At 55.2% G+C, this 11,183-nt stretch overlaps 1 protein-coding gene across 6 annotated transcripts; it reads right to left on the bottom strand.

Annotated features, from left to right (window-relative positions):
- Positions 1–408: 408 nt before the first annotated feature.
- Positions 409–9,532, bottom strand: TPM2 (tropomyosin 2). 6 transcript variants are annotated; one of them, XR_008660192.2, is made up of 10 exons: positions 8,099–9,527; positions 7,542–7,667; positions 4,033–4,166; positions 3,820–3,937; positions 3,655–3,725; positions 3,450–3,525; positions 2,872–2,934; positions 2,630–2,699; positions 915–1,631; positions 409–558 (listed from the first exon to the last, which is right to left on the bottom strand). XR_008660192.2 is itself a non-coding variant. In XM_055293785.2 (9 exons), the coding sequence occupies exons 1-9, from the start codon at positions 8,210–8,212 to the stop codon at positions 476–478; spliced, it is 954 nt and encodes a 317-aa protein (XP_055149760.1). In that variant the 5' UTR covers positions 8,213–9,532; the 3' UTR covers positions 409–475. The 6 variants fall into 6 exon arrangements, 3 of the variants coding, with proteins under 3 accessions (XP_055149760.1, XP_055149763.1, XP_055149761.1); XR_008660191.2 differs by lacking the exon at positions 3,450–3,525 and adding an exon at positions 3,118–3,193 and having other exon boundaries at positions 8,099–9,526; XM_055293785.2 differs by lacking the exons at positions 915–1,631; positions 3,450–3,525 and adding an exon at positions 3,118–3,193 and having other exon boundaries at positions 7,542–7,745; positions 8,078–9,532.
- Positions 9,533–11,183: the final 1,651 nt, after the last annotated feature.

The following is an 11,183-nucleotide window of genomic DNA, read 5'->3' as shown; positions in this document are numbered from 1 at the left end:
ATCAGGAAGAGGACAGAAATGACTGATACTGTTGGGATGGCCGTGTGTGTGTGTGTGTGTGTGTGTGTGTGTGTGCAGTGTATGTGTTGAGGGGTAGGGCAGACAGCAGCCCTAGGCTTAACATCGAACTCAGGCTTTTGAGTTTTCACCCTGCTCAAGGAATGTGTGTCACTTCTTGCAGTTTTTGCTTCAGGATGTGCTGTCTGGCCCAGCTGATGTCCCCAGTCCTGTCAGACTTCCTGCTTCACACAGCCTGTTCACAGCCCCTCCTCAATGAGCCCAGGCCCTCCATCCCAGTTTTCCCTGAAAAGGAAGCCCCAGTGCAGAGCAAGGACCCAGGCCCTGTTCATACAGGGTTCCTTCAAACTCCACTGCCAACACCAAAGAAAGGCTTAAAGGGCCTTGAGAGGCTGGTAACATCAGTTTTATTGGGTTGGGGCGGCAACCATAGCCTGGCTGGGGGCGGGGCCGGCCCTCACAGGTTGTTGAGTTCCAGCAGGGTCTGGTCCAAGGTCTGGTGAATCTCGACGTTCTCCTCCTTGGCACTGGCCAAGGTCTCTGTGAGGGGAAGCAGCAGGTGAGGGAGGAGGGAGACACATGGGGGAGACGTGGGGAGGCAGGGCCAGGGGAAGGTGACATATAGACATGGAGTGGGTCAGGAGACACAGGAAGACACATGCATTCAGGGACCTCAGGGCAGGGACAAACAGATGGACTGACCAGGATAAGGGGAACAGGATGGACGTGGATGCCTCACTCAAGGCCTTGGGGTCATGGAGGTGGGGTGGGGAGGTCTGAGTCATAAACTACTTTATCCTCTTCTTTAGAAGGTTTAAGAAAGTTGGAGACAGAAGGTAAGACAAAGACTGCGCCAGGAAAGGAAGGGCCAGACAGACTTGAGGTAGAAAACAGACCTGCCACTGCAGTGAAAGCCCCATGTTGCTGATATCCAACATTTTTCCAGCTCCATTCCAGACCTTTTGCAACTTTCTTGCCCCCGTCCTGCACCTCACCACCCTACTTCCTTTCCAGTCACTCTGTTTGATCCTGGAACCCCAGCTAAGTGCTCCGAGGTCAGTGATTGGCACCAGAGGGGGTCATGGTTTGATGAGGCCACACGTGCCCACATGCAGCGGTGAGTCAGAGAGTGACAGCCAGGGAGTGCCTATGCAGAGGGGTTTTAGCGTGGGCCATGGTCTTTTGTGGGTGGGCTCAGTGCAGGGGCTGGGAGTGTCAGTAAGAGCCAGGGTGTCAGGAGTGAACCAGTGCTCCGTGGTGGCGATAGAGGTGCTCTCTGGAGGGCAGGAAAACAGCATGGAGACCAAGTTCAGAGTTTATTAGGCAGCAAAGGGGGGTGGAAGGGGATAGGTAAAGGATGAAGCCAGTGCCAGAGTGGGTGGTGGGCATGATGGGGGCTCTCCCTAGGCTGCTCCCAGCCTGGCTGTGCAATGTTGGCAATTTCTGCTCCTCCTGCCTGCTCCCCTCCCCATAGAGAGAATGGAAAGGAGAGGAGAGAAGAGAGCTGAGGTGGCCACGCTGGCGTGGGGCTCAGAGGGAGGTGATGTCATTGAGTGCGTTGTCCAGTTCCTCGCTAATGGCCTTGTACTTCATCTTCTGGGCATAGACTTCATCTGGGGGGTCCAGGGAGGGGACCAGGTGGGAGTGTGGGAAAGGGAGTGGAGGGAAAGAGGAAAGGAAGGAGAGAGGGCAATGGAAAGAAAAACAGAATCAGAGATGCACAAAGAGAGTGAGAGAGGGAGGCCAGGGAACAGGCTGGACGGCCGTCAGGAACTCCTTCTCCCCATCTCTACCCCATCTCTTTTCTGTCCTTCTCTGTACCCCAAATTGGCTCTACCCACAGGAGCTCCTGCCTCTCCAGGGAGCTGTGGGTACAGCTCTCGACAAGCAGGAGTGCTCGCTTAGAGGGGAGAGGGAGGGTGCTGGAGCCAGAAAGGGCAAACCTCCTAAAGCTGGAGGTAAAATTGGAGCTTGCCTGAGAAGGCTGGAAGTGAGAGAAGTGGGAAAGTGAAAGGGTTATCAGAGAATAAAAAGGAAAGGCAACTTTAGCCACAACACCATTAACAATAGAAACAGCCACAGACTCACACATATCTGGATGTTTGCTTTTGTCAAATCTAGCTTAAAACAGTGTTTTCTATTAGTGCTGTCGTGCAGACCTAGATGTTCAGTCCAATAGCTCTCTAGTTAATAAGCCAGTCTCTGCGCTAGAACTCTACTGCGTTACACTCGGGGACGGAATTGTCTATGTGGGTGCCACTCAGAGTGTGGCATGAGGACCAGCAGCATTGGCAGTACCAGAGAACTAGCTAGAAATGTAAATCCTCCAGCCCAAAGTCAGCAATCTCTTTGGGGCAGAGCCCAGGAATCTGTTTTTAAAACTCTCCCAGTGATTCTCATGCATGCTGAAGTTTGAGAAGCACTGGAGTTGTTGCGCGGTGGGCAGCTACAATTACTTGAATTGTAGACATGGCCCACAGAGTTGGGGAGTTGGTAGGGTCCTAGGTGGCCCAACCCTAGTTTATTGGTGGCAAATAAAATGGGATGAGAAGGTACGGGACAGACTGATAATCACAGCAGGTGTGGACCTACTTATAAAGGCTTCTTTTACCTTCTAGGTCATCGATGGTTTTCTCCAACTTTGCCACAGACCTCTCGGCAAACTCTGCTCGGGTCTCAGCCTGGGGGTAAAGGCAGGATGGGAGAAATGGCAAAGAATTAGGCCCTCCCACAGACCACTGCCTAAGTCAAGCTTCTTGCCCATCCCAACCCTCCAGTGTCCTGCCACAGGCCGTCTCTGGCAAGGATTAGGGTGGCTTGAGGGGAGACTGGGAACTGGAAGAGGACTCTCACCTCCTTCAGCTTCTCCTCCAACAGTTTGATCTCCTCTTCATATTTATCTTCTTTGGTGGAATACTTTTGGGGATATACACACATGCCATCAGTACAGCGCCACCACAGATCCTTCATTTCTCCATCGTACCCCGTAGGCTCCTGGCCATCCTGCCTCCATAGAACACCCAGCCCCTCCCTGCCTTGGACCCCTCACCTCCCTCCCCTGTAGGACCCCATCCTCACTGCCCCTCTGCTCCCCTCTACCTTGTCCGCCTGGGCCTCCAGGGATTTCAAGTTGTTGGTAACAATTTTCAGCTCCTCCTCTAGGTCCCCACATTTACTGCAGGGGGTGTGTGGCGGGGGGGGCAGGGTGTGAGGGCACAGCGAAGCCAGGCAGTGGAGATGGCACAGCGGGGGACGGGTGGAGGAGAGAAGAGAAGAGCAAAGTTGTGAGAGTGACAGCAGGCAGGGCTCAGAAGCCCCAGGCCCTTCCTGATCCCCAGCAGCTGAGAAAGAGCAGCCTGCGGTGCTGAGACGGAGGGAAGGTGAGCTGAGAGAAGGCGCCACTGCCCAGAAAGGTTCTGAGGGGTCACTACCTCCTCCTCTGAGGCCATCAGGGACTTGAGGGCCTGGTCCATGGTTCGAAGTTCCTCCTCCAGCTGTCTGGCTCGGCTGGGGGCAGCGGGCAGGGGTCAGAGAACAGGGCCTGTCCCTACAGCCCCAAGCCTAGGACGCTACCTTCCTACTGTGTGGAAGGCCCCAGGGTCAATGGGCTCACTTGCCACCACTGGGTATCTTTACCTCTCGGCCACCTCAGCTCTCTCCTCCGAGCGCTCCAGCTCTCCTTCCAGGATCACCAGCTTCCTGGCCACCTGGGGGGAGTGAGAAAGAGAGGGTAGATCAGTGGAGAAGGACTGGACATGTTGCAGGCTGGGCAGCGAGCAGGCAGAGGGGCAAGGCTGTCACCTCTTCGTATTTGCGGTCTGAATCCTCAGCGATGTGCTTGGCCTCCTTCAGCTGCATCTCCTGCAGTTCCATCTTCTCCTCGTCCTTCATGGCCCGGTTTTCGATGACCTTCATTCCTCTGAAAGGCAGGGAGAGGGTGAGCGTGGTATCAGGACCAGCAGAGACAGGCTCCCTTCTTCCTCCCGGACCATCCTCCCCGAGGCCCCTGACCACCTCTCGCTCTCATCAGCTGCCTTCTCGGCCTCCTCCAGCTTCTGCAGGGCTGTAGCCAGGCGCTCCTGGGCCCGGTCCAGCTCCTCCTCAACCAGCTGAATGCGGCGGTTCAGGGAGGCCACATCTGCCTCAGCCTGTGGGTCAGAGGTCAGGGGTCAAACAGGCCTTGTTAGCCTTGGATAAGGATCAGAGAGGCTCCAGAGGATGGCAAGATTCTTCTCAGAAAGAACTGAGGCTTCCTGGATTCTAGACATTCTATGTAATTTTTCCTCAACCAATCATCTTCTGCCCAGACTGTGCTCCAGTAAAAAATGTGCATTCAGGCCGAGCATGGTGGCTCACGCCTGTAATCTCCGCACTCTGGGAGGCCGAGGCGGGTGGATCACCTGAGGTCAGGAGTTTGAGAGCAGCCTGGCCAACATGGTGAAACTGTCTCTATTAAAAATAAAAAATTAGCCAGGCATGGTGGTGTGCGCCTGTAATCCCAGCTACTTGGGAGGCTGAGGCACAAGAATCACTTGAACCCAGGAGGCTGAGGTTGCAGTGAGCCAAGTTCGTGCCACTGCACTCCAGCCTGGGTAAAAAGAACGAAACTCCACCTCAAAAAAACAAAAAAATACACGCATTCCTTCCTTGACAAACTCCGCCCCCCTGCTGCAGGGCCTCTCCTGCACTGTGCACAGTTAGTGTCCCAAAGGTCTCCTGCACACAAGTCCTCCTGTTCCCCGTGAGAGCACTTCAAGTGCTGGGCCAGGTCTGATGCAGCTCTGATTCCTACACAGCAAAGCCTGGCCCAGGTAAAGGGATGGGGGAAGAATCAGGCCAACCAGACGTCACTGCTGCTAAGAATAGCCCGTCACAGAATCAAGCTCAGTGATACTGGGCATGGTGGTGCATGCCTGTCATCCCAGCTACTCTGGAGGCTAAGGTGGGAGTTCAGCTTGACCCTAGGAGCCTTGCCTGGGAAACATAGCAACATCCCATCTCAAAAAAAAAAAAAGAATCAAGCTCAGTGATGTCATCTGTCATCAGCTGTAAGGCAGACTCCCAGCAAGAAGCCCAAGAGGCAGGCCTATAAGGAATACCCATGGCTGTAGCAAGGGGCTCCCTGCCAAGGCCAGCAGAGAGCTGGGGACAATGCAGGGACAGTGTGAGGGATGTCTACTCAGCCCCTGGGCTTGCAGTAGGAGGCAAAACCATGGAGGTTTTGGAAAAAGTCCATAAAAACTGGTCAAACACTGAGAAAAAGGGCGGAGCAAGGCGAGTGCCAATAAAGGAAAATGAGAGGAGCAGTGCAGCCTGGTGTTAAGAGCATCGGCTCTGAGTCAGATTGTCTTTGAGCCATGGCTCAACCACTCAACACTTGTGTAGCTGTGGGCAACTTACTTAGCCTCTCTAAGCCTCAGTTTCCTCCTTCACAAGTTGGAGTTAACAATAACAGTTCCTCCTTCTTAAGGCTGTTCTGAGACAATCCAGTGCTTTTAATACTCAGTTAATCAACAGGACCTTCGGTGAGACTCATAAAACTAAACAGGTTCTCTTACTCCATGCTAGATCCACTGAATTGGGATGTGTAGGGCGGGGGCTTGGGAATCTTCTCTTTTTTTTTTAAAGCCCCCGAGTGATTCTGATGATAAGCCAAGTTTGGGAAATCGTAAAATAACATGCAGAAAGCATTGAGTACATTGCCTGCACAGGGTCCGCATTCCATAAATATTAGGTTATCCCCTTTCTCTGTCAAAAACAAGGACACAGAGACTCTGAGATTTCAGAGTGGAGAGGAGAGAGGACCGGTGTAGGGAAAGGGGGTGGGGGGAGGGGCTGGGGGCAGCACTTGGACAGAGCATAGGAAGCAGGTCCTTGGTAGGACTGTAGGGCAGGAGAAACAGCGCCATATATAGAGAGTAGATGGTAGCTTGTCTTCCAGGTGCTGAAGGCACCTGGAGCTTGGCCACCTAGAGTGACAAGAGCCCATCATGGGCACAGGGCCGGATGACTCAGTGTGGAAGGATTCTGGGGACAGCACTGGGGGTTGGGAAGAATCACTGTGAGGGACATTGGAGGACTACCCTAGAGAGAGGTGAGACTGTAAAAGAATAACTCTTCATGGTGGTGGGGTGACAAAAGACTCTGGAAAGTTTGGTAAGTCCTGGGGTCCTCCTCATCATGGGACTGATATGTGCTATTTCCTGCCTCTCAAGCTCTTCCCAGTTACGGGGGCTGCTCTGTAACCACAGGACAGGCACTACTGTCCCCATTAGAAAAATGGGAAGCAAGAGAGAGGGAGAAACTGAGGCACCATGTAAGTTGAGTGCTGTGTTCAAGGTCACCAATAAGCTTGGGCAGTCTTTCTTATCTGCTCCTGGTGCTATGGCTCTGCCTCCCTAGCTCTGTCCCTGTCCCCCCTGCCCCTCCAGCCCCCACCAGCTCCTTGGGTTTCCAATCCTGCCTCCAGCTGCACTGGGCCTTGGTTATTTATAGAGTGTCAGATGCCCAGGGTCGTCTGTGCTAGCAGCTGCAGGTCAGCTCCCTCCCAAGTGCCAGGACTGGTGGAGAACCAAAACTGGAGGCTGGAGGTCACAGAAGCCCAACCCTGGGGGGCTGGGAACATGAGCAGTCGATACAAACAGCAATGTCATCTCTGATGTTCAGACCATGCTTTATGCTAATCTAACCATAGGTTCATCTTAAAACAATCCTGGGTGGAAGGAAGATGGGGAAACCGAGGCAGAGAATGGGGAAACTACCACCATACCAAAGCCATATGGCCATTCTCCTACCTTAAGGTGGGGGTTGGGAATGGCAGGAAGTGAAGTCTGGTTGGGGTTGTGGGGTGGGCAGAGAAATCTCAGGGTAAATGACCTGCCAAGGTAGCTGCTTTGGCATTTGTGGCCCTGTCCCTCTGCCCTGTGGCCTGGTGTGGTCTCCAGGCTAACAGCTTAATGAGGGTAAATGAGGAGCCATTAGAACCTGAGCTGGGGCCCCAGGGCACAGCAGGGCTGCTGAAGCCAGAGGTCAAGGCCAGGGAATTTTTAATGGCCCCTTAGGGTTGTAACTCAAGTGGGGCCTCATCTCTGGATCCCTCTCCCTCCTCCTGCCTGCTAGTACCTCACACCCACATCCCCCCACCCCCAAACGGCTGCAGTCTCCTCTCCAATTTCAGCTGGAGGATTAATTGAGGTAGATGGTAAATTCCTATACCTTCCACCCCCACAATGACTCACTGCTTGATCACTGTACATTCTAAAAGCTGGAACCAAACAGAATTACAGGGCTAAGTCCTCTGGGGGAAGTGGTAGGTGGGGGAAGTGGTAGGTGGTTTTGATTTATCCACTGTCTTGGATTACTTGTGTAAGTTTACCCTAGCCCTGGTTACTGAGATGAAACCATTTCTGTCTTGGTGCTGGGGACATAAGGGGATAAGGTGCCCCAATCCCCTTATTCCCATACTCGGGGGGCCCCTTCCCAGTGCCCTAACTCCTCCCATTGTCCCCCAAGTCCACACTCACATCAGTGGCCTTCTTCTCGGCCTGCTCCAGTTTCTCCTGGGCCTCCTTCACGGATTCAGAATACTTTTCCACCTCATCCTCTGTTCCCTTCAGCTTCTTCTGGAGGGCCTGCTGCTCCTCCTCCAGCTGGGACAGAGGGGACTTGGTCAGCCAGGCTGGGAGGGGGCCCAGGCCCAGAATGGAGACGCGGTGTGTGTAGGGGCGCTACTAAGATTTGGAGGCTACTGGGATGGAAGCGGAATAACAGAAGAGGGACAGTCCAGTCAAGGGTGCTGGTGGGACCTGTTGGGGGTACAGAGAAAACTTCAAGCCCCAAGGAGCAGGACCAACCGCGCTCTGCAAGGGCAGGAGTGGAAACCAGGGGCCTGGGGCTTCTCCAGGCTATTGTAGGGGAGATAAGCGGCTCTGGCGAAGGCCCTGAGGGTACTGTGAAGGCCCAGCCCCCACCCTGGGTGGGAGAGCCTTGGCGGGCAGGTCCGGGGCTGGGGGACTCATGGCAGCGGCCCACCCCTGCCCTCGGCGTGGGGAGAGCAGGCTGCACTGGGCCCGGCCCTAACCTGCTTGCAGCGGTCCTCAGCTTGCTTCTTGTCGGCTTCGGCCTGCTCGGCGCGGTCGATGGCGTTCTCCTTGTCCAGCTTCAGCATCTGCATCTTCTTCTTGATGGCGTCCATGGCTGCGGTGGGAGGTGGGCCGGCCGGCAGTCGGTGAGGACCGGACGGACTGGGCTGGCTGAGCGGACTGGGTGCACGAGTGGCAAGAGAGGAGGACGGAGCGGGACTGGGACGTCCCGGCCGCGCGGGCGCCTAAAAGGCGGGGAGGGACCGGGCGGGGCCGGCAACCAGGACCCTCCCCCACCTCGGCCCAAACCTTGTAGGGGCAGAAGCACGGCCCGGCCGGGGGGTGCGGCCGCCCCCTTCGCCTACCCACTGGGGACCGCCTCCCTTGGGGTCCCGCCCCCATTCCCCTCTTCCATGCCAGCCGTCGGAGGAAAAAGTGGCCGACGGTCGGCTGGAAAAACCCCGGCTCTGCGAAAGGGAGGGGACCCTTGGGCTGGGGGCTCCGTGCTTCCTCTGAGTGACAACCGGACCCAGTGGCAGCTGCGGCTGGGGCCCCTGGGGCTATTTCGGGGCGTGAGCTCACGGCAGCTGCCCGGGCGCAGGGACCGGCGTGCCCCCCCCTCAGCTGCAGCAGCCGCTACCCTTAATTTAGAAGTTTCCTGCAAATCCCCGCGGATTAAATGTCTCTTGGGAGGCGGAGCTCTTCGGCAGTTTGAGTGCCTCAGTTTACCCTGAGTCCCTCTAGGTTTGCGTTATCGACGTGGTGGTAGTAGCAGAGTCTCATCGGGAGCTTGGGGGAAACTGAGGCAGGAGGCAAGCCCAGAGCCCCGGTCGCGGTGCGGAGTGTGGCCGGGCGTGCTGCCCCCGGGACCGGCCTGACCTCTCATCCCCTCGCCTCCCCTCCAGCCCCTGCCCCTGGAACCAGGCCCTTCCTGCGAGCACCCGGCGGCTCAGGACCCAGCTCCCCGCCCCGCCCCCCACGTGCCCCGCATATTTTCCACGCGGCTGCGGCCGGGCTGGTCACCACGCGTTCCCCGCCCCCGCTCCCACCCGGACGCGTCCCGAGCCCCTCCGCTCCCCGCCCCCGGCTCCGCCTGGCCCCGCTCCCCTCCGCGCGCCTTCCCTCTCCTCCCTGGCTCCCCGCGGACGCTTCTCTCTTTCCCAGTGGGCCAACTTTATGCTGAAATTTCTTTTCTGCCCTTTTTTGGGATGTTTCCCCATTGGGAGGCGGAGCCGGGCTGGGGCGGGGAAGGCGGAGGGCGAGGGGAAGAGTCACTGTGCTGCGGCGCATAGGGGGTCCAGGGCGAGGTGCCTTCTCCGACCCAGGCCGCCAAAGCAGCGCCGGCGCCGGGTCGTGGGGTCGGAGAGTCGGAGGCGCGGGGCGCGAAGGTGTTTGTTTTCGTTTTTCCCTGGGGTGGGGTGGGGTGGGGGGAGAGGAAGTGGAGAGCCGCCCGGAGGAGGGGGAAGGGGAGGAGAGAACAAGCGGAGGAAGCCGGGAGGGAGCTGCTAGCCTCGCCCCCACCCTCCAGTCGTAGAGGGGCGGGAGGCCTGGATTTGGCAGTGGGCTGGGGACCGTGGGAACCCGAGGCCGCTGGCCGGGGCGGTGGGGAGGAGGCGTGGAAATGCATTCAGATCTGTTTAGCTGCCTGCTAGCCACACGGAGAGCAACCCTGGCCAGACCTCGCAGTGTTCCTCTAACTCCGTGGAAGACCCCTCATCCACCAGTAGCCTGTGCTGGACCACTGGGTTTCCCGTGCCCTTCGCGTCTCACATCCACCTATTCCTGGAGAGGCTGCTTCCTACCAATGAGGTTCCTCCTCGGGTCGGTCTGGGCTGGCCTCTGGCCGCTCCTTATGTTTTCTCCAGTCTGTTTTGTAGTCTTACTTCTGGTTCCTCAACTCATTCATTCATTTGACTGTCCCATGACATTGTTGTCAAATATCTTTTTAAAAGTTAATGCGAATATTATCTAAAATCCTCCAAAACCCCTCCCTAATCCCTGTCCCCCCACTTTTTTTGAGACAGGAGCTTGCTAGATTGCCCAGGCTGATCTTGAACTTATGGGCTCAAGTGATCCTCCCAACTCGGCCTCCTGAGTAGCTGGGATTACAGGCGTGCGGGCACCCTGCCTGTTTTGAGGAGAAAAAAAAAATCCACATTTCTTAATATGGTATAGAAGGCCCGTTGTTTTGGCTCTTGCCTGCCTCTCTGGCCTCATCTCCTTCCGTGCCCAACCTCACCCCCAGTATTCATGCTTGTACCTCATGCTGCATTTGTCATGAGCTACGTGCAGGAGCTGGAAATAGCCATACTTTTCTTAAAGCTTCCACAGTTTATGCATTCTGTTCTCTCTCCCTAAAATGCCCGTCCCCTTGGCTGATTCCTGGTGGCATTTAAGACTCAGATCAAGTGTCAGCTTTTCTGGGAAGCCTTCCCTGGCCACTTCTCTTCCCACCACCTCACCTAATAGGTGCGTGTTCTTGGTGCGGGCTCTCACCCTCATCCTAGTCCCATGGTATAACTGTTCTTATATTGGTTTGGCGCCTCCGCCGGTCTGTGAGTCCTCAACAGAAACGATTGTTCTCAATTCTGAATCCCCAAGGCCTAGTACAGCACCAGGCATAGAGTTGGCACTTCATGAACATTTGCCAGATGAGTTTTTTATGTACCAGGTTCCGGGTACTTTTCAAATATACTAATATGGTGTGGCTCTTTTGGTCTTAGAACCCTTTACACTCTTAAAAAGTATTGAAGACCCCCAAACAGCTTTTGTGTTGAAGTGGGTTATATCTACCAATAGTTGCCATATTAAAATGAAACTTGAGAAAAATTTTATATATGCATCAATTCGTTAAAAATAACAAAAATAAACTCATTACACCTTAACCATGTTAACATAGTGTTCTAAATGAAAGATAACTATATTCCATTCCCCGAGTTAATGAGAGTATGGAAATTATTTTACATTTTTACAAATCTCTTTACTCTCTGGCTTCCCAGGGGACAGCTGTATTCTCAATATCTCCTTCCATATTTGATCTGTTGCTATATGTTGGTTACTGAGACATATGAAGAAAATCCTGTC

Source organism: Symphalangus syndactylus, chromosome 9 (genome assembly GCF_028878055.3).
Source record: "Symphalangus syndactylus isolate Jambi chromosome 9, NHGRI_mSymSyn1-v2.1_pri, whole genome shotgun sequence".
NCBI classification, from domain to species: Eukaryota; Metazoa; Chordata; class Mammalia; order Primates; family Hylobatidae; genus Symphalangus; species Symphalangus syndactylus.
This window is presented reverse-complemented; position numbering and strand designations above follow the sequence as displayed.

What these genes read in the sequence shown, in the direction of transcription:
- TPM2 (XM_055293785.2), bottom strand. Translation starts at nt 8,212, where the DNA reads ATGGACGCCATCAAGAAGAAGATGCAGATGCTGAAGCTGGACAAGGAG. An exon ending in TTAGGGCCGGGCCCAGTGCA is followed by an intron (nt 7,746 to 8,077) that starts GCCTGCTCTCCC and finishes AAATCTTAGTAG; the next exon opens with CGCCCCTACACACACCGCGT. An exon ending in CAGACCGCAAATACGAAGAG is followed by an intron (nt 3,726 to 3,819) that starts GTGACAGCCTTG and finishes CACTCCCCCCAG; the next exon opens with GTGGCCAGGAAGCTGGTGAT.